Genomic DNA, 27,624 nt, shown 5'->3' with positions numbered 1-27,624 from the left:
TAAATCTGCCATAATGGATTCGTCCAGCAGGCGGCGCTGCAGCGCAGAACATGAACTCAGAGCGAAGACGCCGCTGGAAGTTTGTCTGAAGGCTGCTGCCTTCATCACGGGTGCAATAACCGCTCAGGCTGGACATTTCTCACTTTTTATTTTGTCAAACATTTTCATTGAAGCATTCGTTTTACATGTAAGAAATACTGAAAACATTTCAAAGAGTCAGCTGAAAACAACACCAGGGTCAGAATGTTAATATTCTTTTAGGTTTCCATCATGGCTGAATTTGTCCTTTTTGGGATGCAAAAGTTTAGCAACAAGCAGGAAGTACTGTCAAGCACATTTTGACCCATGTTTGCGTGACAATTTGTAATACACAACGATCAATCTTTCATCAGGATTATCAGAAAGCAAGAAGCACAGACAAGAAACATCCAACATGTTGTCAGTTACTGTACAGATAGTTCACTTCATAAAAACACAGTAAACAGGCGTCGACTGCTCAGCCGTCATGAGGACAAATCGTTTCAATTCATCGGGTTTTCAGTTACAAGCATGCATCACAAGTGCTTCAGGTGAGTTACACTCAAACACCACGAGTCCTCATCATTTGTCAGCAGGTGTCACCTCCACAGCCTGATCTGCTGAACTGTGTCAGGTGTGTTTCAAAGAAGCGCCCGTCGGTCCTCACCTGTGCACCGAGTCTGAACCAGAGGAACCATCGAAGTTGATCTGAAACGACGCACACTCACAGCATCACTTCAGACTGTGGAGAGAAAAATAACCAGCCTGTCATTGTGCAGAATGTGGTCAGTGTCTCCGCCGTGCGGGACAGGACGTGGTCGAGGAGCGACGGCGTGGCGCGGGGAGCCCTGCAGAGACTCGCTGTCTGTTATTAGTTTTCTAGAAGGTGTGAGACCATTTCCCAGGTGCAGAGGAGAGGTGAACACTGTTATTACTTGGAAGAAAATTCAGCTTTTCACCACTCTGACTGCACAGCGTGGCCACATTTTCAGATTTATCTCGATGGTATTTCATTTGACCTTTTTCAGGTTTTTACATTTCATATCAAGAGGAAGCTAATTTTAATGTTGTGCTTGGCTTTAGTGTGTCAGGCTGAACGTAGATCTTCAGATGAATCAGAACACGCTTTCAATCCACAAGCTTTTGCTTGAATGCAAACTTTTCAGCAGGCCTGAACCCGTGTTTCCAAAGTCTGGTCCAGGAGCTGCTGGAGTCCTGAACGAACCTTTTTTTGACTTGTGGACCCGTCTTCACAGATTCAAGGTAAGAGGGATTATTTCTCATTTGAGGGATTCAAATCAGAAGAAATGAACAGAATTTGGTTAACTTGTTTGTATACTAATCATCTCAGGACCCCTCAGATCTGTCTGTGGGGGTCCATGGCCTCTGTGCTCTTATGACAGGCTGCGTGCTTTATATCATCTTTACACACATCATTTTCTACTGGTTTTGGTTTCTCCTGTCTTGGTGATCTTCTAGTGACCTGCTCCACTGTGTTCAGCCGCTAGTCACCAACTGTGCATCGTTTGGTGATGGGTCGGTAGGGTGAAGTGGGGGTGTTTTTTTCATTGGAAGCGGAGTTGATGAGAACGAACAGAATGAACGAAATCAGTTAAAATCTAGGCTGAAAAGCCAAAACGTTGAGCTAAAAGATGTTAAAATGCTCCATGCATCAGGTGGTTATTCTGTAAAGGTTTTTCTTCTGCGAGCATCTGCTTTCATGTTACTCATCATCATTTGGTCCATTGTTAACAGAAAATATTGATTAGTTTAGCTTTAATTAAACATTTTCGCGCTTTGAGCACCACACAAAACTCGTTTCACTTGTAGTGTATAGATGTGGCAGCAGAGATCAGGTGAGACCTAAAACAAACCTTTAAACCTGTAGTCCAGTACATTAGAATTTGATTTGATAAAAGTGAAAACAGTGCCCTCTCTCTCTCTAAAATCAGTTTTTTAAACAGTAAATTGGGCTGCTTGCAGTACACTGCTGTGTTTCTACCAGAGCTTCTCATAAATTCACATCCAGTTAGCTCAAATAAAAAAAAAAGGTAATGTTCAATCACAGTGAAGTATCACTTCACTCTCCACCAGAGATGGTGATTTCATAAAGTCAAGGTTCATCACAACTTGAACAGCATCATCCTTCTCCCGGCGCTGTGAAATTAAACAGACATGCATATTACAGCGGCCCGGGAGAAGCAATTCAATTTTCCCCACAGTGGTTTCCTCCCGAAGAAATGAATTAAACGCTGCTAGAATTAGAAATCACATTATGGTCCGGATCCCCGCAGGCCACAGGCGGCGTGTGGTCAACAGTCGGAATGGGATGGATATGCACTCTGCACCTCCCAAAGCTGTGTCACTTGGGTCCTGTTGTCCTCTGCTCCCACTGTGCCGAGAATCAGGGCGAGAAACGCTCCAGAGAGAAAAAAGAAAGACTCATTTTGACACAAAACACGCAGTTCATATTGTTTTCACATGCCTCTAAAGACATAAAGAAAGTGACTTTTTACAAACGAGCAGAAACACCAAGTCTTTGACGAGGAGGACGAATGCACTGACAGAAATATTTCACTTCAGCTTCACTTTACCTCGTCACCTTCATGTCAGGCTGCACCCAAGCACAACGTGTAGGATCACCAATTCCCCCAAATCCTGCAGGTGATGAGCCTGGTTAACTCAAAACAGAGCTTAAAAGATTTAGCCTGAGCCTGATAGTCAGACTGAACTGCACCACACTTTTGTGCCCACAATCATTTGAATAAATACTTAAATCACGGTGTACTAACAGTGAGCACAGAATTGTTTTTTTTCCCATCACACAGAAGTACCAAAGCTAAATCTGTGCCTTTTTGGCGGTCGCACTGACTTAAATGAGAGTTGGGCTGACACAGAGGTGAGCAGGTAATGACAGAGTTTTCATTACAGAGTGAAATATTTAATTACAGTTCACGTTACTGTCATTCAAGGTTCCACATTAGAGTGCAATGAAGTCAGATCCTGGGAGGCCATTAGCTGGAAATTGAAGAGATTTTCACTTAAGCTCTGCCCTCAGTCCTCGGTCCCTGCAACTTTGTGAAGGAATTCATATGAAGAGGAAGCTTCAAAGACGCCCACGGAGCAACGTTCACCTCCAGTATTCTCCACCCAACTCAGGAACTTCCCAACACCTTTTGTGGACTCTGACTTTTCCACTTTGCACGAATTCCTCCCACAATGTTCAGTCCCTAGCCTACGTGCTGCAGCTAGGGTTTCTTGTCTGCATCTGACTGGCTGCTGGTTTTAGTGGTGGTGGTGGTGGTGGTGGTGGGGAAGTCTGGATAAACCAGGAAGCCAGTGAAGGTGATGTACTTGGCGTGGTTGCTGTAGGCCCCAAAGCCATCTCTCTGGTGGGAGTAGAGCCAGACTGTGTCTCCTGGTTTCAGCGACAGCATCAGGCTCTGACTCTGCAGAGCTTTCTCGCCCTGGCTGTCGTCGTAGATCATCGCCTGCACCTCCAGGCGGTTCTTCATCAGCTTGACGGACAGCGTCTTCTGCGGCAGCTTGCCCACGTTGAAGGAGAAGTAGTAGGCCCCGGGAACGCGGCAGGTGAACACCCCCTCCGTCACGTTGAAGTCTTCTCCGATGTTGACGAATGCTGTGTCGAAGCTGACCGGCTGGTGCTGCGGCATGCCCACTTGGTCCACTCCCACGATGCTCTGAGTGCGCCCCACTGAGAAGGCAGATCTCTGGTCATCCTCTTCATCCTCGTCATCCTCCTCCTCCTCTTCCTCCCTCTTCTGCAGCTCCTTCTCCTCCTCCTCTGTGCCTCTCGTTGCAGACCTGCCCTGCTGTGTGGCCTGGTTGCTCTCTAACAGGTGCATGTTGTCGTGCTGGGGCTGCTGGGAGGCAGGATGGTGCTGGTGGTGGTGCGTCTGGTAGCCGTAGGTGTCCGGGTAGACGAGGTACCCGTTGAAGGTGGTGTAGTGTCCGGTGTTGCTGTAGAGCGCGTAGCGAGGGTCACCATGGAGACGGAGCCAGACGGTGTCGCCGAACTCCAGCTGCAGCATGACACTCTGGCTCTGCACCTGAGGGGCGAAGCAGACTTTATTACCCCGGCCGCCGAGGTCTGTTTTACATCAAGACACCGACACCAAACATAATCCGATCATCTACCTCACGCAGCTCTTCATTCTTTGGAATTCGGTGTGTAATCCCCTCTGTTCTGCTTTCATTCACCACCCCGACACAAACACACCCTCTGGGATAAGAGCCATATCGCACCGTAAGACACCCGGAGAGCTTTGACATGATGGGAGACCTTTGTAAACATTTCCTTGGAGGGAAAATCTTTCCTGAAACCGAATTCAGCCATTATTTGAACTAAAGGCTGAGAGTGAAAATCATACAGCCTGCTCAGAGGAATACTGTACGTCCACATTTTAGGAAATATGCTTAAGAGTTAGATGAGAAGCTCAGTGCCACACTCTTGTCAGTGTAACAGCTATGGCGGTGGAGGTGGCAGTTAGCTTAGCTTAGCACAAAGACCGAAAGCAGGGGGACAAAACTAGCCTGGCTGTCCAAAGTTCACCTCGAAAGCTAAAGAAAGCAAAAAAGCTTTTTTCTTAAAATGTATAAGAAGTTCTTATACTTCTTATGAATCCACATTTGATGCTGTAGTGAGTGTTTGAGGCAGCAGGACGGTGTGTGAGGGACTGAGTCAAAGTAAACTACAGTGTGTGTGTTCATGGTAATGAAGGAACAACAGTGATGTGTTTTTAATGGATTAGTGTGATACATACACAATACTCGTTGGTTTTGGTCTCTTCATGGAATTTGACGAATATAAATATTGACAGTGCCACTCTGATAACCTTAGTCCCACCCACAAATGCTCTGATTGGCTTGGCTGGAGCTCCAACCAGGAACCAGAAGAACCCAAGCTGAGCCTGATTCAGAGGCCTGAAACCTACCTTCCTCTCCTCTCCAGCGTTTTCCTCGTACACGATGGCCTGCACCTCGTTCCTGTTCTTCATCAGCATCACAGACAGGTCTTTGTGTGGAAACTTGCCCACTGTGAAGGAGAAGTAGTAGGCCCCGGGGATCCGGCAGCGCAGCATGCCAGCCTTGGGGTCAAAATCCCCTCCGATGTTGACGTAAACAGTGTCGAAGGTCACAGTCATCTTGGGCCCGCCCTCCATGCTGTTGGTGCGAGCCACAGAGAAAGCTGAGCGTAGCTCCACGTCGTCCAGCAGACGGGCAAAACCCCACACGCCGCCCACATGGCTCAGGCACAGCAGGCCAATCAGCAGGCTCGCTGGCAGCAGCATTGTATCTGCAGAAACGTCGAAAAGTGAGACATTTTGATCATTTTTAGCCACGTGAAAAACCCTCCGACCTTTACATACTGCAGCTGAGTTGCTCGAGTGTTTAACATGATATGAAGAAAGCTCAGATCACCTGGTGAAGGTAACTAATGAGTGACGAGGAAGCTGGGAAAACCAGTGTGCATTGATTATTCTGTTGAGGTCAACTGCAGCTCACCTCTCTTCGTGCCTCTACTGATGCTCCTGAAGGGGATCTAATAAATTTCAGTCAACAACTTCAGGTCACACAACATCTATACCAAGAACTATCTATCTATACCAGTACATGGCTGCTCATTGATCGTACCTTTTGTGATAGTATCTGTAGTAAGTCTCACATTTTCCTTTATTTCCAGGATATTTAATCTGTTTCACCACATCATTTAAAGCAGGAACGATCTGATCAAAGAATCACTGACCACACACCAAATACCAGCTTTTTGTTCTTTGCAGTTTTCGATGCTACAGGCACATTTTAGTCAGCACCAAAAAAAGCACCGAGGTTCGATACAGAGCCCTAAACACCTCACATCACTACAAGAAAAACGCCTCAGCTGAGAGAAATGTGGGCATCAGAAACAGACAAAACTTCACCTCTCGACTGAAAGAAGCATCTGTGAGCGCAAGTCTGGAGGTAAAACACCAAAACCTGACACACAGACTGACAAACTCACACGGTGGAGCGAGCATGCATTTACACATCACAAAACAGACTTCAATAAATGTGCCTCAAAGACAAAACACACACACACACACACAGACTCCCTGTGCTGTGTTTGAGGAACTCAAGCAGATCGCTCTCAGCAGAGGAGGCATTAATGTGTCTTTTATTAGCAGAGACAAGTGCTCTCATTGTCTCATTGTCCTCCACTAATGAAGCAGCAGGAAGCAGACACACTCAGGTGGAGCTGTCAGCGCTCTCAAAGCACCCTGACAACAAAAAGACACAGCGAATCATGTCGAGAGCTACCAGACCCAGAGGAGCTGCTGCACGGTCAGTTTATCAGCCGACATGAGGATGATATGACTGCTATGAAATATGTGACGCGGCATTTAGAGGCTGCTTAATCTCTTAATCCATCCTTAATGATGAAGTCAAGAAGTAGGTTTTGTTAAGCATCTGGATCTGTTGTTTTAGTCACCTGAGAGGCTTCAGCAGTTTTATGACTATGGCAGGAAGTCCAGGTATTTACTGTAAACACCTTTGGGTCTTTTCCTTTCCAGCTAATATATTGTGCTTCGTCTCATCGTGACTCGTCCACCCTCCGGCCTGTGGACTGAGGTCCGCCATCATGGAGGATGGTCCAATCACATAAAAGCATCTCAGAGGAGAGAGGAGGCTTTCAAAGACGCCTCCAACGATAAACTGCAGGTATGTCCTATGCAGAGGTTTTTTTTACCAGATGGCAAAACCACTTCAGTCAGTTTGTGTTTCGTGATTGGTCTGCTGGTGGAAAGGTGCAGGCTGCAGCTACCTTTGGAGACAGGTATTACTGCACACACCAGACTCTAATATTAAAATGATTGTATGTGTCCACTCTGAATGATGAATAACTGATAGAAAAACTCTTCTTGCTCTGTGTTCCCCAAAAGGCTTTTCCTCTTCTTTTCCCTCCCAAGTTCGCTTTTGCTCAGACAGGAAAATTGATTTCCAAACATTTATCCTCCACCGCTCTGCAGTCACTAGTCCAATAATATCTACCTCTGCATAAAAGGACAGAATCCTGTGGGTTCACAAACCAATTATTGATTTTATTCAGGATGCCGAGACAATTCAAAACAAAGTTTGGCCTTCACTCATTTTCTGTGAGATTTAAGTCAGTCAGGATTCATGCAACGGCTTTGAAAGCTGAAATATTTCTGCAAAACCAATCAACAGAACTTCTAAAGCCTCTTTGAAGGGAGATGAAATGTCCTCAAAACTAAAACGGCCATGGTACACTGATTACATCCACAGTATAAATTCCCTTCATGTGGTTTGTGCTCAGATCAGTTTGGAGACCTGAGTGGAAATGATGTCCTGATGTTGCCTTCAGGATCATTTTTAGCATCAGGAAACATGCGTGTGTGTCAGACTGTGCTTTCTTGTGAGGAGTGATCATGTTATTTGCTGTTACTGGTGTGAATCACTGCTTATCATAAGCTGTTTGCCTCTGGCGGCCTCCTCCTCACCACTGAATGAATACATCAGCGCTGAATGATGACACATCTCAGCCAGTGTGCTGATATTAAATGTACTGTCTAATGTGTTGCATATTTCTCTGTTTGGTCTTTGTTGTGAACAAAATCTATTTTCAAAGTCGCAATACTGCACTGCCAAAGCCTTGAAGTTATTTACTGTTGAAGCAAAATGTTCTTGTATGTTTATACTGAATCGACCTCTTTAAATGGAAACTAATTATAGCAGTTAATTGTACTTAAGGCACTGAGGCACAACTGATCGTTTTTGTCTGATTACTTGTCCCATTGCAGCAGGGGGAGAAATCCATTCTGCAAAAGCAAAAGATGCTGCAGCACCAGTGCCCTGCATATATTATAACTTTCCTTTATGAATCTGAGCACGCACTGGAGCCTAAAGTAACACAAAACTGACAATGCAGCAGTTAGGCTTGTTCGTATAATGGCAGCTTGCACTAAGAAATGGTGTTTGTTTGTCTGTGTAATGGCAGCAGTTTTAACCAGTCGTGTCAACAGACTGCACTCCTTAGAGAGCGTGATGCTTCAGGTTCAAACAGCAATGAAAGAATAGATCAAACAAGCCTCTTCCGTAATGAGCACCCATGGGAGTTAAGCACAGAGAGGAGCAGCGGCGCTGAGCTGAAGAGAATAGACTCCAGCAGAATTAGTCCATGCAAACAGAAAAAAGTGCACTGCTATGCGCTTTTTCTGATCTGACTTGTCGCTTACTTTTGTCTTACTTTTTTCAATGCACCATTCTCAGGGAGTATTATGGAACCATCTGCATATATTTATACGGTTTAAACATATCTTGGTATATTCATTTATGTACCATATTGTACATACACGAATGATAATTACAGTTATCTGATTGCTAACAGTGCTGGGATTAAGTGAATTACACACAACTATATGTTGGAATAATTGAAAGGCAAGAAGTAATTTTCATTATACAGCTTCATCAGCTACAGGCTAATGTAGCTTTGTGTGTGTGTGTGTGTGTGTGTGTGTGTGTGTGTGTGTGTGTGTGTGTGTGAGTGAGTGTTAGCATGCTAACATTTGCTCTTTAGCACCACAGACTGTATAAACTGACCAAACTGACCAAACTCCTGGCTAATCCTAAAATGAGCAAAGAGGTGAAGCATCAGTGGAGCTGAGGTGAGCTGAATGAAGCCTGGTTGCTGAAACCTAGCAGCCAGCTGTCACTCAAAGCGGCCGTGCCCATAAGAATGCAGAAATTAAAGCCTTAACATCATTTAAATGAGTGAACTGTATAAAACTTCACCCGTGTCCAGTTGTCATGAATGGAGAAATTATTTAAAGAGGCAGAAAGTGTTTTTGTTCCAGGCTGTAAACATGTTTGTTTGTGCTGTAAATTTTGGCTCTTTAATATGGAGGACTATGGGGACTGAGTTGCTTTTGGAACCAGCCTCAGGTGGTCATTCAAGGAGCTGCAGTTTTTGGCACTTGCATGTTGGCTTCAGTTTTCAGCCTCGGAGGTTGTTGCGTGCTCTGCACTAAATGCAGCTGAGGCTGATGGGAGTGTGATAGTTTTGTAGATATTTGGTCAGAAACATGTACATGTTAATTACCTCGATGACAGTGTTGACTTGTTTCAGGACAAGAGCATATGTTCATTTCTTCCCTCACAATGCTGCTACTTCCTGCCCGATTGTGTGTGAAGCAGCAACCTTCCAGCAAATTATGGTTTATGCAAACTTAATGGGACCACCAGCACTTAATTACGATGGCCAGCTGCCAGCAGAGCGATTGAAGGAACTCATCAGTTCATTTTCAATAGATAAATACACTAAGCAGATTATGGTATGAATTTGATTAATACCATGAATTATGTTATTAATTGCATTTTTGCAGATAATTACTGTCCTGATCACCATCCATCCATCCATCCATCCATCCATCCATCCATCCATCCATCCATCCAGTTTCCCACCACTGATCCGTGTCTGAGGTAAATCCCTACAGGATGAGCCTCCCAGCCCAAACTCCTTTGCCCAGCAGCTTCCTCCAGGTTCTCCTGGGGGATGTCCAGAGGCTCGAGCAGACTTAGAGAGCTCTTCCTGGATCTGCTCTGGAGTCTCCTCACAGTTACACAGTGGTCATACTTCCAGCAGCCTCAGGATGGTGACATAAAGAGGTTTACTTTAACGTGCTGGAGAAAATGAATCCCTTTGCCCTCCTCGTTCCACTCATATATTTGTCTTCAGAGACTGTTTTCTTACTTTATTTCTTTTTTATCAGTTTCAGTGAAATGATGCTTCTCTTCTTCAGAAGTTGGGCAGCGCTGTGTTTACAATTTGCAGAAATAATCACACTTTGTGTTCTCAAAAGAATCAGGCGCAACAGAAATTAGCATAGGAGCATCAGGCTTCGTCTGCACCTCAGAGGAGCTATAATAACAGCTAAAATAATCAAAGTCACCCGTGTGAATGTATGCGACCTTTAGGAGGATTCAGATGTGTAGACAGTATTTTTTTTTTTAGCGAGGAGAAAGACGTATTTGTTTTTCACGGCCTTCACTCATTCACTCATTTGCCTTCCAAAACTGCTGTGCTGCGGCGTAACACTGTGATTCAGGTGTAATTAGGTTTAGGTACGAAAACATGGCGATGATTAAAGGAAACAAATGCTGATTGATAGTTTGAAACAGGAAATGGGCAGCGGCCATCCCATCACCTCATCCCCTCACTGACTTTCGCTCTGAAGTGACGTAACTCGACATCCTCTTTTGCTCCAGAGTCATAATGTGGTCAGTCTCGGTGCCGCCCACCTTTCAGGCTTTAATTTTACTGCACTTAATTTAAAAATGTGTGTGTACAAGCTCACACCAGTACTGATGCCTGTCAGAGATGCTGGTTTCCAGTGAGGAAGTAAACAAGCACATGGCTTGTGGATCGCAAAACAAACATTAGGGAATTTGCAGAGAGACACAACGCCTTCCAACAGATCTGTGATACATGAACATGTCCTGCGTCAATGTACATTTGCTTAAAAAGCCCCCATGTCACCGTCATGCAGGCTGCAGCGAGGATTACTTGAACAAAGTTGCTTCAGCGACCAGATGACTGAAGCACCTGACTCCTCTCAGTGTGACGCAGCAGCATTTGGACCCAGCAGGAAGACGCTGATTTAGTTGCTCGTGTTGTATCTTCTGTCTGCTGCTTTCAGTTGAAGGGGTGCACCGTAGCTGAAGGACAGAATGAAGATTTGTCTTTGAATCCAGAGATTTGCATTTGGCTCTGCTCTTTCATCATGAGCAAAGTCTCGTGAAATGTCTGAAATCCTGCAGCACTGACGGTGACAGTCTGACAGTCACCTTCATCACAGTGTAATGACGCGAGTTCCTTCATAGGTGCAGCTGCTCAAATGTCACCTGGAGACGGCTGCTCGAGACTATTCAAGTCCATTCACAGAGTAAACAAATATTTTTAATAATCACTCCATCTTTAGGTTTCATTACAGTCCCACAACAGCGTCAATCCAAAGAGGGGAGATCCAAAGAAAACCAGGAGGACTCATTCCTTTAAAAGCAAGCACAAACGACGCCTCCTGAGGAACCATCAAGAGATATCTGCCAGCCAAAAACAGTATGGATCCGTCTCTCTGAGCCATTGTGTGCTTTCAGACATTTCATTTTGCTTTCTGACAGTTTAATTCTGAAGCAAAACATCTTACATTATCCCGTTGTGCGCACGCCTCACTGACCCTGACTCTGAGCTTCGGGGGGTGTCATCCGGGACGAGCCGGACTCGGGCGAGCTGTCACTGTCTGCATGGACGGGTGACTCCCCACAGCTGAGTGAAGCCTGAAGCAGCCGACTAGGGCTGCGGGTGTGTGTGTTCACCACACATGGTGCGAAGGAGGGAGGTCTGCTGCAATGCCTGATGGGCAAAACACAAGGCAGCGCAATGTCCCGAGGACAATCCTGCACCGTGCCATCTATGTCCAGTGTCAATACAGGAAGCGAGTGTGTCCCATCTGCAGTGAGGGGGAGGTGGAGGTGGTGGAGTAGCATGTCTGAACTGTTGCAAGCCAGCATTGCATTTTTATTAAAAGCCTCAACCTGAAAGGATTCCCATAAATGTTGGCATTGCTAAATTCGCTCTGTAGATCTGAATGCAGACAGACACGATGGGTGTTTTACTTTCAGTCCGGCTCAGAGACAAGTGTGTGACGTGGACGGTCGTAGAAGTCCTGTTCAGTTCACTCCAGTGTCCTCTACATTGTTTTGCATGAATACATGTTTCTCTCCACCATGACCACGAGTGCTTTACATAATCATTGCAGAGATTTTAAAAATGCTGAATGTAATGTGGGGTTTCACTGAATCCTCTGATATCGACGTGTTGTCTGGCAGTAGGTTTGAAAAAGCTGACATTGGAGGGACTTTCAGGATGAAGGAGGATTCAGTCAGATATCGTACTCTGCTCTTTTCCTCATTCGACAGTCACCTCTCCCTCAGCAGCTGCATAATTACCTCAGCTGTCATCTGATCTCTCACATCTACAAAACCTCTGTGACTGTAACAGTGTTTGACATTCAGAGTCAATCTGCTCCAGCTTCACGGATTGATGTGTCCTTCTAAGAAAAAGAGACAGAGGGACCATGTCTCAACACAACAGCACTTATTTGTGTGTTTTCAAGGCAGCAGGAGCCTGTCAGCCGAACCCCTTTTGTCTCCAGAAGGTCAACTTACGAAGGATTTCAAAACCGGCCTTATTTTTAGGTTGACCTTCATGCATTTTTGAAATTTCCCGGTGGATTGTGAAGGTGTCTCGCAGACCACGATCATCGTCTTCAACCCCTGGATCTCCATCTAACTTTTAAATTTAAGTTAAAATGCAAAAATATGTAAAAAGACTCTTCATGTGCATATCACATTGTGTCTGTCGCTGCACCGGAGTGAAGAAAACATCCAGCTGAACATCGGCAGGTTCATTACTTTACAGGCTCGCTCTTTATTCAGCTCTTGTATCACCTCGCCATCAAATTAACCACCACCTCGCAGTATCAGTTGCATCTGAGCTTCTGCTCCGTCTCTCTCTGAGGCTGTGGCTCTCCCTGAGATCTTCCCCATGTCTAAAAATAGAGCAAGGAGAAAGGCTGATTTCTCCTCCCTGGAGACAGATCAATAACTGATGATTGAGACGGGGATGAAACTGAGGACAGGAGGAGGGAGAGGAAATGAAAGGCGAAGAAAGAGAAGGAGGAGATGATGAGAAGGAGGGCTGAACAAAAGTGACAATTTCTGGTGAGCGTGGTTTCAGGATGAAATGCGAAGATGTGGGAAGTTGTTTGGTTGTGTTGCTGTTGTTTGTGTATTTATGGGGGACTGGATGTACAGTAAATGTGTGTGTGGCATGTATAACTTTGTTGTGGGGGTGGCAATGTGTGTGTTTGTGTGGTCCTGGCTGTGTAGATTGCTGTTAGTGTGTGTATCTGAACAAACGTGTGACTGTATGTGTGTGTGCTGATAAAAGGTGGGTTTACATACACGCATGTGCCCTATTTAATATTGTGAAACTGTGTGTGTGTGTGTGTGTGTGTGTGTGTGTGTGTGTGGTTATGGGTGCCAGTGTGTTTTTGTGTGAGTACAGTGTGTGTGTTCAGCCTTATGTCGGGTGTGTGCATGCATGATATGCGTGTGTGACAGTGCTTCAGTGGTTGTGTATTCCGGTGTGTGTTTCTGTGTGTGTGTGAGTGAATCCTCCTCCACGCTGGGCCATCTGCTCAAGGTGATAACGAACACATAAGCCCTCCGACTGAAGCAAAACAACCGTCCTCCGACTCTCACCGGCTGGCTGAGGATTACTAGTTTATATTACCTTTAAGTCCGCTCTGAGAACCTGTTAATATGTTTTCATATTTCCTCGTGCTGCAGCGCTCACACAGCGGCAGCATCGTCTGAATGTCTCAGGAGGCCATTTAACCTCCACCGGGGGCTCCTGAATTTGTCTCACAGCTACTAAGATTGGAGGACGATTCCACTGTGACTGGAGTTCTTTGCTTATAGGCACATTAATATGACCTGACCTCATGGATGCTGTAGGGGGCTGCCTTGTAGGGTCAAATCCATGGAGATTTTTCACTGCAGCTCTACGGGCCTTTTAGCCTCTTTTAGCTCATTGTTTTGGTTTTATGATACACTGAGTGCTCTGATCGACCTCATCTTAAACAGCTCGTGTCAGACTGTTTAAAACAAGGACGTAGCCTCTATGACGTCACTCACAGGTTTCTGAAGAAGCTCACTGACAGCGACTCTGGCCGTCGCCATCTTGACAGCGCTCAACTCCCGGCTAATCCAAAAATTAGGAAAGAGGTGGAGCGTGGGTGGAGCTGAGCCTGGTTGCTGAAACCTCTTGGCTAGCTGTCATTTAGAGCAGCCACACCCATAATTATACATAACTTTGAGCCTTAATGTAATTTAAACAAGTGAGTTATGTAAATAAAAGAAACACCCCTGTGCAGTCGTTTCTGCTGTAAAGTGGGGCAGTTTAATGTGGAGGTCTATGGGGATTGACTCACTTTTGGAGCCAGCCTCAAGTGGCCATTTGAGGAACTGCAGTTTTTGGCATTGCTGTGTTGCCTTCATTGTTCAGGCCTGGAGGTTGTAGTTGGCTGCTAACCAAGCTAGCCACTATGCTAGCTATGAGAGGCTAATGTGTCGCTAATGCGACATTCTAATGAACTGTTTGTGACTGTTTGGCTAAGTGTATTTTAGTCTTTTAACTTTTACTCGTGTGGACTCTGTGTGTTCATTGAATGAATCAGTTATCTTTCTTTCATGAGGGACAGCTAGTCTGTTCTTTTGTGAGTCCATTGTCCTTGCTGCTGTTGTAGTTCATTTTATTTTTCTGATTTGTAATGACTCTCACTGAATTTGTCCACTACTGTCTTCAAAATTGGTTCTGGGAAAATCCTCAAAGGCCACCCGCAGTCGAGCCGACGAGAAATCAGGTCTCGGAGTAGCGGTTTCATTATCAGCGTGATCCAAGGGTAAATCCATCTCTCTTCTCTGCCTCCCTGAACAGCCTCCCTCTCTCTCTCTGTGCTGTCCTCCCATGTCCCCCACCTTTCTCTCATTAGATCAAAGCCACACAGAGACAACTATTGTTCGGCTGTGTAGTCGAGCACGGCCGCCTGCCTGCGCTGAAGCCGAAACAACAAAGAAACACTCATCGCACAGATGCATGGGTGAGCACGCACACACTACTTATTGTTTTATGCTCCTTCATTTATATACAAGCTCAAAGAAGCAGTTCGTCATTTTGGGATTAGTGCTTATTTGCTTTCTTTAACATGGCCTAGCATTAATATTGGAGACAAGGGGAAACAGCCACGGGGAGCTGAGTACTGTAGGTTAACTGTTTTTTGGCATACAGCAGCCGGACACTGACTTCCCAAGCTGTGTCCGAAATCACTCCCTAGTTCGCTCGTTCACTGCTTCCTGAAGACACTCGGTGGTTTGATCTATTCTGAGCACTAAATTTCAGCATCTATAAATGGGCTGCTTTGCATTGTGGGATTGTTAGCAGAAAGACTACAAGTCTTTTTTTGTGTTATGGACGCTGGGGCTGTGTCCAAATCTTTGCCTTGTTCACTCTTTCCTTCTCCTTATGTAACAGGCACTCAGAAGTTTACTCATCATCTCATTCTGTCATTTGTAAAATGCAGTGCAATGCATTGTGGGATTGTTGGTATGAAGTAGTATACACAACATGGACACCACTTTTTTTTGTTCCATTGTTTGGATTTGTTGAGCACTTTGTACTGCAGACACTCAAACAAAGCAGTGACAGTCATCATACACTAGAGCACCAGGTGCTGAAAAACACTGATGAAGATGAAGACATGTTTTCACTCCAGGCGACATACCGACACTATCCCCTGTCTCTTGCTTCACACGTATGGAAAACGCATTGTATAGATCTTCTAATCCAACTCCCAGAAACAAAGTGAGTGAAACATATTTCCCAAAATCCAGAAAAATGTCATTATGTGCAGAGCTGGAGTCAAATTAGCATAAAAACGAGGGTAAAACAAGCCTGACATGAAGTCGCTGACTAACAAGTTACATCTTGTTTGTTTTTCTGTATTTGAACAGGAATATGAAAGTTATGTGATTTTAATATTTGCTACACATCATTTTTCCCTGTATTTCTGCTTTTTTTATTTTTAGATAGTCACAGCTTAAAGGCAGCATATGAGATAAAGGACGACATGCAGCATCGAATCCAGGCCACTGCAGTCAGGACTCCGCCTTGATGCATGGTGCTTTACCAGGTCAGCTGCTGGTGCACCTGTGGTGTATATTCATTTAAATATATGGCCAGGTTTAGTACCGTTGTGCCTGCCTGGGCTCACCGACTCTATCTGTGAACCTGTGCTATATTGTGTAAATTAGCGAGCTTTAAAGGTGTTGGTAGGCAGCTGTTTCCTTTCTTTATGCTAAGCTAGGCTAACACACCTTGACTGCTGCAGTAAATTCATGACCAGCAATGTGAAACAGGCCTAATATCACAAACATTTTAGTTAAAAATCCAACTTTGTGAGCTTCTCATGTTCACAGAGGATTCATCAAACATCCTGTCTGTCCCTGTGTCCAGTCTGTCTGTCCATGCCTGTAGACATGCACTGAAGGCATACATCCCCATCCTGCCTATGTTTACCCACACGGGGATGAAGCATCTTTTGCTTCATGATTTCAGACAAACATCCATTGTGCAGCTCCAGCCCAAAGCCAACCCCCCTCCCCACCTCCTCACACAAACGGGGGGAGCGGTGGAGGCTGCCGCCTGCTCCTCTCCCGCTGCCATGTGAGTAAAAGTGCCTTTGAAAATGACTCACTGCCTTTGACACTTTGTCTTAGCGCGGATGCTCATCGAACCATGTGAACAAGCAGCAACATGAAATGCTGAAGGCCACGGAAACTGATTTGTTTATTCATGATAATGGTTTTCCATCTCTCCTTAACGTCATCAACACGGATGTTAAAGCAGATTTAAGCAAAGCCCATCCTCTTTCACCGTCCGACAGCGTCAAACTTAAAGCAGCAGAAGTGGATGTTTTTATATTAACAAAGTATTAAGTGTCAAAGAGGTCGCTAGTGGAGATGAACCCTCAGACAATGGTCACCTGAATCTGCAGCTCCTCACCACTTTATAATGAAATTAGATGGTTGTTTAGCTACAATGGTTCACTCTCATCACTCGCTGCACACAACCTGCTCAGCAGCAAACGGCAGAAAGACAATTAGAGACCAGCTGGTGAATGTAGCGGAGCATTGAGCAGCTGAAGAGCCAGATATTTCCCTCAGGAGCTGGTGGAGACCAAACACGGAGCTAACAGCGAGAGAATATCGGATGTGAACTCACCGGGTGACACAAGCTTGGCTTCATGTGAAAATGTTGCTGGATGTGTAAACAGTGAACTGTTTGCAGGTTCTTCATATCAACTTAACCGACGATGATACGTCAATACTGCGTTCACAACTAGTTTCCACTGCCCGCCAAGAAATCGGTTGTTGCAGGATTTCAGAGGGTTTTAAAAAAGAAGTACAGTTTCTAAACGGTTCATCAGATTTGGACTAAACATTTAAAGACTGAAAGTTGAAATTCAGCCATTGTTTCATTTCAGGTCCAATTTACTGGTTTACAGAACCAAGAGAAAGTCTGTGCACTGCACTTTCCCCCAAGCTTCGTCCTCCCCTCAGGTGCCTGCCGCTTGTGATGATGTCCTTTTCCCAAAATGCCTTTCAGCAATTTCTCATCTGACCTTGGATCAGTGCTATGCAGTTAAAATGAGATTAGCAGTAAGAGAGAGGTTACAGCTAACGTGGCTGAAAAAATATTCACACAAGGCAAAATGGTGCCGATGATGTTTTAAGATACAAACACAAGAAGCATGTTTCTGCATGTGTCTTAGTTTGGTGATCCACAAACAGCTGACAAAATGTTCCAAGAAATATGACACTATGTGAAGTTATTTGGAAGAGAAGATGGAGCTGAGCTGTAACATCGTTCCCAAAGTGTTTGTTATGAACATCCATCAGAGTTTACAGACGGACTTTGACCAAACGTTGACGTGCTTTGCTCTTTCCTGGTTTTTCAGAATGTATTTATTTAGCATTTGTAGCCACAGTAGCAGCATGGCTGTAATGATGGCTGTCTGTCTGTCTGTCTGTCTGTCTGTCTGTCTGTCTGTCTGTCTGTCCGTCTGTCTGTCTGTCTGTCTGTCTGTCTGTCTGTCTGTCTGTCTGGATTGCCATGATCTTTGGTGCAGACTTTAATGGACATCAGAAGATGAAGCAGAGGAACTGTGGTGACTTTTCCTCGAGTGCCACCGCCCGTTTTCGCACATCCAGTGTGGTATATCTACATTTACAGCATGAATTTGGCATAAATTTAGTCACAGCAGACATTCTCGATGCTTCAGAGGACGGATGCAAACAGCCGACAGCTTAGCCAGCTGCTGTGCACCTAAAGCACTTTATTTTGAAGTAAAACCTGAAGGAACACAACCGAAATGTCTGTAATAAACCTGCATCACAGGAAATCTAAGTACAGTAAGATCGAAGTTGAAGCAGGAAGTCAGTCCCATAAACTGTGATGGATGTTTATAATGGACAGTTTGGGAAATAACACTCAGTTCACTTTATCGTCTCTTGCAAATAAGCTTGGGAGTTTCTTTAAAACCTCTCTGATCATCTGACTGCTTCTTTTTTTGCTCTGTCAAGACAATTAACTCAGTGAGAACGATGTTACTGGAAGGACTGATGGCCAAAAGTATGAGAATAAGACCCGAGCTGTGATGAACCAGAATTATCCTCTAACGTCATCTTTGCTTCTTCATGTAGAAATATTCTATCGTGATAAAACACGTCATCCAAACAGCTGCCAGGCTGTACCAAAGTACGCTTAAACCATCATCATTCACCACAGTCCTATATATAGTTCAGTATATAGTTCAGAGCCCTGTGGGAGACACATCGTAAGCTCACAACCCCCCCGGCAGACTTCAGTGCCCTTTCAAATCTATTGAGTGTCACCAGTTTGAAAAAGAATGAAAATCAATATGTGTGTTACCTGGTTCTCAGTGAGCTGAATGACTGATTCCAACTGAAAACCCACCCAGGGTTGTTAGCAAGAGCGCAAAGCCACCTCTGTCTTCCACGTCCTCCGGTCAGTTTCATGCAAAAGCACAAAGGAATTGATATCGCTGCCGTCTGCGTGCTCAGAGAAATCCCACCACATTACGGTTTCCATAATGATCAAGACTGCTGTTCTGTTTTCCATGAAGGCTGGAGGGTGTGACTGATGTTCTGAAGCCGCCTCAGTCAGACTCCTACCTGCTGGGAGGGCGAAATCAAAGCACAGGCTTCTGAGGGAGGGTGGATATAAAGGTTCACACCTCTGACTAGAAGTCAATATCAAAATGTGCACGTCGACTGAGGACAGACATCAAAGTGCTCAGTCCATTGCAGTGATTATGTCCATTATTGGGATGTGCAATCTTTAGAGGGGAAATAAAAGTGTGGATGTGTGGAATCACAGGATGGTCCTAAATGATTATGCTCTTTGGCGTTGGTGGAGCAAAGAGTTTAATTTGGAGAGGAAAGTCTTTAGAGTGAAGCCCCACAGACTTTTGTATTGCACAGTTCATAAAAATGAGCATGAGAGCAGGAGAAAGCCCAGAGGAGTCTGAGGAGGAGAACTGAACCTGGACTCTGAACTAAAATACCTTTAGTGTCCCTCAAAGTTTTCACTTATAAATATTTAATGCTCTTACTTCTCACTGCCTTTCTTTTCGAAGCCAGTTTTGAAGAGAACTTTCTCATAAGGACGGCGGTCATAGCGCTTTATCTGGGACAAATTGGAAAAATCTGGCTCTGCGTTTCCTGCGCTGACTGAGACTGAAACCCTTAAATAGATTTTGAAGAGATGACTGGGATTTGAGCCAGGGACCTGGTTTTTTATTAAATCAGTGGAGGCTGTCCACACATCGCACAGCTGGAGACAATACGTGTGCAGACACCATCACCTCCACCGAGCAGGCCTCTAGCTGTCTGTGAGTTCTCCTCCTGTTTAAACACTGCTTGAACACAGCTTTAATAATGTAGATACACATTTTAAGGTGCCAGTTCATTTAGGATGTTATGTAACTATCGTGCACAGCAACCCAAATTCTGCCTGTGTTCAAATGATCTCAGTTAATTCTATTGTTTGCAGGATAAATGTGTGTGAGAGATAATTAAGTTACAGGGATCAGCCGCATATGTGCTGCATTTAGACGGCGCTTTTATCTGAAACACTTCACGATCTGTCTCTCAATCCCCCCACGGTCCCACAGGCACTGATGTCAGCAGAGCTACCATCGGGATCAATTTGAAGCTCAGCGTCCTGCTCGGACCACCTGACCTCCTGCTGAGCCACACCCACCACAGCTGCCGGAAAGGTAAGGAAACGGAGGAAGATATCGATGAGTTTTGTTCTCTGCAAGAAGAGACAAAAGCACCGTATCACAGGTTGTGCAGTGCGAGTTCAAACAGGACGTTCTCGCCACTTTTCCTCCCTATCAAACCTTCCACTGGTGTCTTTGCACGTGCTTTACATCCAGCTCACCCTGTCACCTCTGTGGCTCATGTGTTGAGCAGCAGCATAAATCTCAGAGCTTTAAGTGACAGAACGGGAATCTGCACCCTGCTGTGCAGTGCCTATGAATAAATAAGAGGCTTCATGGATATTATTACTTTTTGTATATTTATGGGTTAAACATCTTCAGCTATGCAGCACAACCACAACGTCTATTTATGGCGAGGGGATATGTTGGCATACGTTAAGTAATGTTACATTAAAATGTAATGTGAAATACATAAAACAACATCCTGTGGGATGTGCCAACTCTCACAAAACTGCATGTGTGAATTTATCACCACTGCACACGTGAAAGCTTCACGCTGTAAATGTGGTTTAAGACTAAGAGTATAAGCTGCTTTCACATAACGTTCACATGACTCCTTCATATAATCCACATATTTAACATATTCATCTGAATGTAGGAGAAGAAGATACCAGCCGTGTACGGACATTATATCTGATTAAAGAAACGTGAATGTACATTGAATGCACTGAATGATTGTTGTTTTCTGTTGCGAGCCAGCAGTCATGTTGTTTTGGTATTTCCCACATGATAACTGCTCCAGTCTCTCCCTGTCGCCTCCTCCTGCAGCTCCTCGTGTTCAACCTGCTGCATTTTTCAGATAAACACTGGGGGGGAGGATGTTTTGGGTGGAGAACCTGAGTGTGTCGGTAATCCTCTAAAACAAACAATCTCCCATCCTTCCTCATTATCGGATCGTCTCCCGATTCTGCTGTTGGCTCTCTGATCCGTGCCAGGTCTGACACCACCCTCCTCTGCTTCTCCTCCTCCTCCTCCCTCCACAAGTGCACGGAGGACAAAAGAAAAAAAAAAGAAAAAAAAAAGCATTTGCTAATAAGCACTCCTGCCCCCCGCCTCACTGCTACAAGCTGAAGATGGAGTGACCTGGTCAGTTGGGACAGATATCAAAGAGAGTCGGGGGGCTGTTATCTGGAGGTGCAGCGACAGACCCCCGCTGCGGCTGTCCCTCTCATTAGTCCATCTTCCTCCCTCCCTCCACTGCTTCTCACCCTCAACACTTGTCACCATGCTGTCAGCTGCCTGCTCAGCTGTAGACACAGGACCAGCCAGGGGACCGCATGGATGGAGAGAAGACAGAAAGAAGGAATACAAAAGAAAGGAAGAGTCTGAGGTGTAACAGGGACTTGTCAGCTGAGGAAAACAACAGAAAAGATCCATTTCTATGAACTCTAATCCATCCTGTAAACGTCTTCTTTCTCCTGCCACAGTCTCAGCACAAAGAAAACCTGGAGCAGAAAGACTCTCGGTGCTGTCAGTTCACCCGGTGCGACTGCAGAGACAGAACGAGGGAAAGCAAAGCCGCGGCAGCAGCCTGGTGTCCTGCCAGGAAACGCGGCAGGGTTCGATCCAGCAGCGACAGACTCGAGCGAGGCAGCAGACTGGGCCGGCAGACCGCCGCTCATTATGTGTGTGGTAATGAGCACAAAACACACAAATGTCAGTCATGTAAGGATCTGCTTTGGGATTCAAATGAGAGTGTAGGGTTGCAGAGAAAATGTAAGATTTAAACACCAACAAACATCTATTAGCAAACTGTCTCGCATCATTTTTACTGTCTGATTCTGGATTTTTCGTCCTCTGCTGGAAACCAACCAGAATGAATAAATGAATACATAAATAAAACATGTGAATTGTTTCGACAGTGATGTTGATCTCATGCATTCCGCAGGTTTTGGTGTCAGTTCCTCAGAACTGAAGAGCTTTCTTTGGAGCCGCCATTTTACTTTTATATTCAACAATCTTACGTTGAGAGATCCATCAGAAGACGAGCAGAGACAGATTTATCCACTTACTTATGCTTAATCCACTGAGTGCTCTAAAATAATCTGATTTCATCGTTTTTGCTCATATAAGTCTCACCTGCACTGTTTCAGTTTCTATGATTAAACTCGATGTTCAGTTCATGAACAAACAGGTTTTAAACCCTCCAGATGAACTGAGTGCACTGACTGAATCCATAGCATTGGCTTTGAGCTAAATGCTAAAGCCAGCGTGCTAACATGCTCACAGTTCTAACATGCTGATGTTTAGCAGGTGTAACGTTCACCATCTTAGTTCAGTGCGTTGACAAAGTCGTTAATTTGCAGATTTGATCATAAATCAGTAAAAAGCGTTGGACCTCATGGTGTCGCTGGATCCTCCAGGAACGATAAATGCCAAGATTTCTCATAAGTGCAGAGATATTTCTGTCTGGATGCCCCCAGTCTGTGAAAGAGGGGAGTTTGACACGCCTCAGAAATCGTCATCCATCTTTTTGAGTCCATGCTCAAACTTTTCTTTGTTTAAAGATTACACTCGAACGCCCCCGTAGCTCACCTGGAGGAGCAGGTACCATCAGTCCAGCCTGAGAGCTCCATCCTCTCCCTTTCTCCCCCGCCTTTCCTGTCTCTCCCCGGCTGTCACTAAATAAAACCTCCACTCAGTCGGGTGGAGGCAGCAGGTGCGAGCACACCTTCCAGAAAAAGTAACAACGGAGGCAAAAGAGGTGGACTGAGAAGACGCAGGTTCAAGGTGAGCGCCAAGACACTGTTACTCAAACAGCACTTGCGTAACAATACTGTTTTTAGCACGTCGAGTTTTACTGAGGCCGATTATTTCAGAGTTTGTCTGCAAAGAGAAAACAAAGTTTGTAGAACCTCCACAGCTTCCGTCCTGAGCTCTCTGGCTCTGAGTCACCTGCTTCACTGAAACTAACACTTCTGGTCCTGGACCAGCATCATGTCGCTGGTTATCACCCGTCTCTGTTAACGGTGGAGTTTCCAGCCACGAGAGGAGGAGACGGGTGGTTAACTGCTTCGTTTCAAACCACCTAATCAGAACCATGAGTGAAGCATGCTTCTGACCAAAAGTAAACACAGACACTAAGACCACGGACGGTACCTCCGGGACAACTTAGTGACTAACCAAACTAACTAACCGTCTTGCTAGCTGTGACTTCTCCACCTTTTATATCTTCTCCAGCAAACGCAGCAAAGTCACACCCTCGGCTTCAGACGAGAAGAGTCTCTAATTAGGATTGGAGGGAGGTTCAGGTCACATAAAGGTTAAGTTTTGGTTCACAGAGGAAAGTGTCTGGCTGTGTGTGTGTGTGTGTGTGTGTGTGTGTGTGTGTGTGTGTGTGTGTGAGAGAGAGAGGTTTTCAGGATATTGCAGGAGACAGATAAGTGCAGCAACAGAGGGATTATCAGATGATGACTCCCTGCATAACTCAAAGACATCCTCTGCTGCAGTGCTGTCATGTTGCTCTGCTCAGGGCTTATTTTATGACTTGTTTATAACAGACACTCACAATAATCCAAACCTGGAGGTGTGAAGTCAACGCTTAAAATAGTCTGACTGCATCTCTCCTTCTCTTGTAGTTCTCGCTTTGTTTTCACGCTGCTGTGCTCGCTGCCTCACCGCACGCTCACCTGCAGCTGGTCAGTAATGGCATGTGGCTGGCTGCATTCTGTTTCTGTGTCCTGTGTGGGTGCGTATTGTGGTTTCAGAACAAACAGAGCTCCATCTGCTTCGAGTATTCTGGTTGCTGCTTGCGGAGGTGTATTCGGCTAACCTGCCTTTGCAAACGGCCCACATTCAGTTTTATTTGGAGCGTGCCGCCAGCAGCAGTCTCGTTCAAATCATTCAGCGTCCGACGGCGTCCCATCAGTACACACGATACGTCTCATCTTGACTCATCAGGCAGGTTACTCCTTCCATCTAAGAAACTTTGCGTGAGTTTAATTTTTATTTTGCAAAACACTTCATGCTCCTCTCTGCAGCTCAGTAGTGTCTCAAAGATCAAACCACTGCCGTCCTCCGCCGACTTATAGAAGGCTGCTCGTGTAATTAGCTGCTCCTGCTTCACTCAGGAGTCTCGTTCAGAATACAAGCAAGGCTCCAGTCTGCTGCAACGCGTAGAAATGATCAGTTTAACTGTCCCCTGTTCTGCATCGCTGTCGCTGTTTGAGTCAGTTTCACGGTCTGGTTATTATGGCAGTGCATCTCCCACAGAAACTAAACAGAGATGCTCTCTTGTGCTGTAATTATGACCTCCCTGTCCCACAAGTACGAGATAAATGTCTCAGAATTATGATAATTTAACATTAAGTCGTAATTACAAGATACAGATGTGATAGATGTGTATTTTTTCTTTGCTGAATGCTTTAACCCTGTAGCTCTGCTCCAGTCTCAGCTGCACTGCGCTAAATCATGTCCAGGACCTCCTCAGGAGCTGAGATCTGCTGTCTGCAGTCTTTTTGAAAAGGATCTCATGGAGGATCATCAGTCAGTGAGGACCAAACGTAATGTTACACCGAGGCATCAGTAATTCAGAGTGTTGCAGGAGGCCGAGGGAGACTCTGTGGTACTAACGGTGCAGGAGAAGAACAGGCCTATTATTTCTGCATCCATACTGTTCGTGTGTTAGGACATCTAAAAATAATTGCAGCATGAAACAGAAGAAGTCTGAGGCTTGTTAGAGAAAAAAAAAAAACTTAGAATAAACTTGAAATTAAACCAGCTCAGCTCACATCAGAAGAACTTCCTCTGGGAAAACACCTGTAACGTTTGCATCAGCGACCAGCAGCGATTATTCTCCAGAAAGACCTGCTGACAGCCTTCAGCAGGTCTTTTTGGAAAGATGTGGGCAGGGTGGCCGGAGCATGAGCGAAGACAGTGTGTGCTTCTTTTTTTCTCACATTCTGTCACCAGCACTTTAAAGAAGACTCCAACAGAGGCGTGCACTGAGTATCAAACACTTACCGCTCCGAGAAGTTGGTAGCTTTAAGCTTAAATCAGCACGACAGACTGTTTCTGATGAACTTCTGCACTGGCGCAGGAACGCTTCAGAGGTTGCATGACCCTAATCGTACTCCACCAATGTGTGCTGCTTAAAACATCTGTTTGTACTGGTGGAAACAGTCTCTGTGTGTCTTGTTTCCAGCTTCACGTTGGTCATGAACTACAAAAACCTCACTCGTGACAAATGAAAGCCGAGTATTTAGCCGTACTTGAATACAGACAGTGAAGAAGTTGAGAGGCTTCCATAAATGATTTTTTATTTTTTCCAGTGACGACCAGCTGCTGTGAATCCAAACTGACTCCAGCCACCAAACTACAGAGCGGTGAGTTCCAGTGGAGTTTCTTCCCTTGTCATTAAAGCGTATACGATGCTGTGCGATGTAGATATGGGGCCGGTGTAATTCTCTTATATCTGCCGGTTTCTTTGTTTGCTGTCTCCACATCAGGAGCTGTAGTTTCTCCTCAGTAAAAGAGGCCAGAAGCAGCTGCGTTCAGGCACACAAACACACACAGATGCTGTAAATAACACGAGCATATGCCGCTTACAATGTGTAATCTGCACACACACTGAGTCAGAGGACGAATCTGTAGCCCGCAGCAGCCGTGTGTTACACTGATGTGGATTAAGATACTGTATCTGCAGACAAAAGGAGTCACCCTCCTCAGATAAGAGAGATCTCATCACCTCCGCCTCATCCAGCGCCTCCTGCAGCCACGGGGCTCTCACCACAGATAATGACAGATAAATAAACCATAGGATATCCATGCACACTGTTTCTGCCACACTGCAGCCTACTGAGGCAAGATGTCACAAACAAGACAAAGCAAGTGTGGCACAGCAGAGCGAATGAAAGATGCAGGTTGTCCCTTTGCTCTCCTCAACACTCCGCACATGATCTCAGCCCAGCGTCCACATATGATATTAACACTGTGTACATTCCTCCCACTGCTGCTGTTGAGGTATCGCTGTTTCTGGAGATCAGTGCAGATAAATAATGCATGCTGCTCAGACGCGGCACGACTGCTGAACGCACACACACACACACACACACACACACACACACACACACACACACACACACACACACACACACACACACACACACACACACAGTATAGCGCTTTTCCACACAGCATGCAACACTTAAGGAAAAGCAGCCATTAATATTACAACGCTTACACCCCCGTTTGTGTTGAGAGTTCATGTGGACACTCTCTCATTGGGATCAGGGCTGCACGTTCTGCGCTCTTGTTGACATTCATCCCTCAGGACCCCACAAACCCCCCAGTGATGCTCCGCCGTTTGCGCTGCATGCCTGCACACTCACAACTTAGGCTGCGTCCAAGCCCCAAGTTCACTGCTTTCACACTGCGTTCACCTTCACGTCTGACTGTCGGCATCACGTTACAGCATGCAGAAAGGTTTCAAACCAGCGTTCAGATGTGAAGAAGAAGATGAAGAGTTGACTCACCTGAGTGTGTGTGTGTGCGATCTTCTGTCCTGGCTGCGTGTGAAGCGCAGAGCTGAAACTTCTGTATCACCAGCGCTGTTCGATAAACCTTCCCTCCCTCTTCTCTCTCTCTCGCTCTCTCTCTCTCTCTCTCCTCTCCTCTCCCCCTCCCCTCTCTCTTACTCTGCTCTCTCCCGCCCTCCTCACTCACCCTCCTTGCTCTTTTTCCCCCGTCACTCGATGGTTTTTCTCCATCTGCCTCTTTTTCCCCCCTCCTTCAGAGTCTTCCCTCAACCTGCTGCTGTCTTTGAAGCTGCATTAGGCAAACCCCCAACCATCACCAAGTACACACACACACACACACACACACACACACACACACACTATACCTCTCTCTATATACAGTATATATATGCTGAGGGAGGTTGTGTTGTGATAAGGAGGTTTTGGAGGTGCAATGCGTATCACTGCAGTGGAGCTGCTGCTGAGATGCACTCAGATATGATGCTCTGTTAACCTAAATCTGAGCTTGTGTGTGTGTGTGTGTGTGTGTTTGTGTGGGTGCGCGTACACATGCTTGCTGGTGTGTGTGCGCGTGTGTTTGTGTGTTCACAGATAAATAGGAGGGGAGGAGCAGCCGTGCCATAATAACCGTTGGGCTTCACTGTGGCGACAGCGCTGCCAGCTTCCTCCCCCCTGCTCGTTGTAGGGAGTCATTATCTCACCTCTGGGAGGGAGGGGGGAGGAGGGGGGTGAGGCAGAGGGAGAATACATGTAATGCTCTCAAATTGAAATTCATCCTACCCCGTCTCCCTTTATAATCTCATTCAAATTCCACAGTCTGTTCCTCGCTCATATTTAAATGAGCACTTGACTAAATCCCTCCTGTGCTTTTGCTTTTCTTGGCCAGCGTTTGGCAGGCTGCCGCGCTCTGTTGCATCAGAGCATCCTGGACGCTTCTCGGCAAACTGGCGCACGCTTTGTGTTTGGGCCAGCACGCAGAAATAGAATTAAAAGAGTGGGAAGCAGGGCCGCGCAATGAGGGTAAACAGGTCTAATGGCAGGCCGGCTGCATGCGTCTGCTCTGATGGGGGAAGCTAATGGAGCGCGAAGCCCCTGAAGCTTAGGACATGTCCGCACTGACAGAC

General features: G+C 45.6%; 1 protein-coding gene across 1 annotated transcript; it reads right to left on the bottom strand.

The window, feature by feature from the left end:
- Window positions 1–131: 131 nt before the first annotated feature.
- c1qtnf4 (C1q and TNF related 4) lies at window positions 132–26,878 on the bottom strand. The gene is made up of 3 exons (XM_076734292.1): window positions 26,498–26,878; window positions 4,974–5,335; window positions 132–4,088 (listed from the first exon to the last, which is right to left on the bottom strand). Exons 2-3 carry the CDS (start codon window positions 5,328–5,330, stop codon window positions 3,267–3,269), a joined length of 1,179 nt encoding a protein of 392 aa, XP_076590407.1. The 5' UTR covers window positions 5,331–5,335; window positions 26,498–26,878; the 3' UTR covers window positions 132–3,266.
- Between the last annotated feature and the right edge of the window lie 746 nt (window positions 26,879–27,624).

This window comes from Chaetodon auriga, chromosome 1, assembly GCF_051107435.1.
Source record: "Chaetodon auriga isolate fChaAug3 chromosome 1, fChaAug3.hap1, whole genome shotgun sequence".
Taxonomy (NCBI): Eukaryota; Metazoa; Chordata; class Actinopteri; order Chaetodontiformes; family Chaetodontidae; genus Chaetodon; species Chaetodon auriga.
The sequence above is the reverse complement of the archived record's forward strand: the minus strand, read 5'-3'. Positions and strand labels throughout refer to the sequence as shown.

Coding starts and splice junctions, on each gene's coding strand:
- c1qtnf4 (XM_076734292.1), bottom strand. CDS start 5,330: ATGCTGCTGCCAGCGAGCCTGCTGATTGGCCTGCTGTGCCTGAGCCAT. Junction 4,089..4,973: donor ACGCTGGAGAGGAGAGGAAG/GTAGGTTTCAGG, acceptor TTCGCCCCTCAG/GTGCAGAGCCAGAGTGTCAT.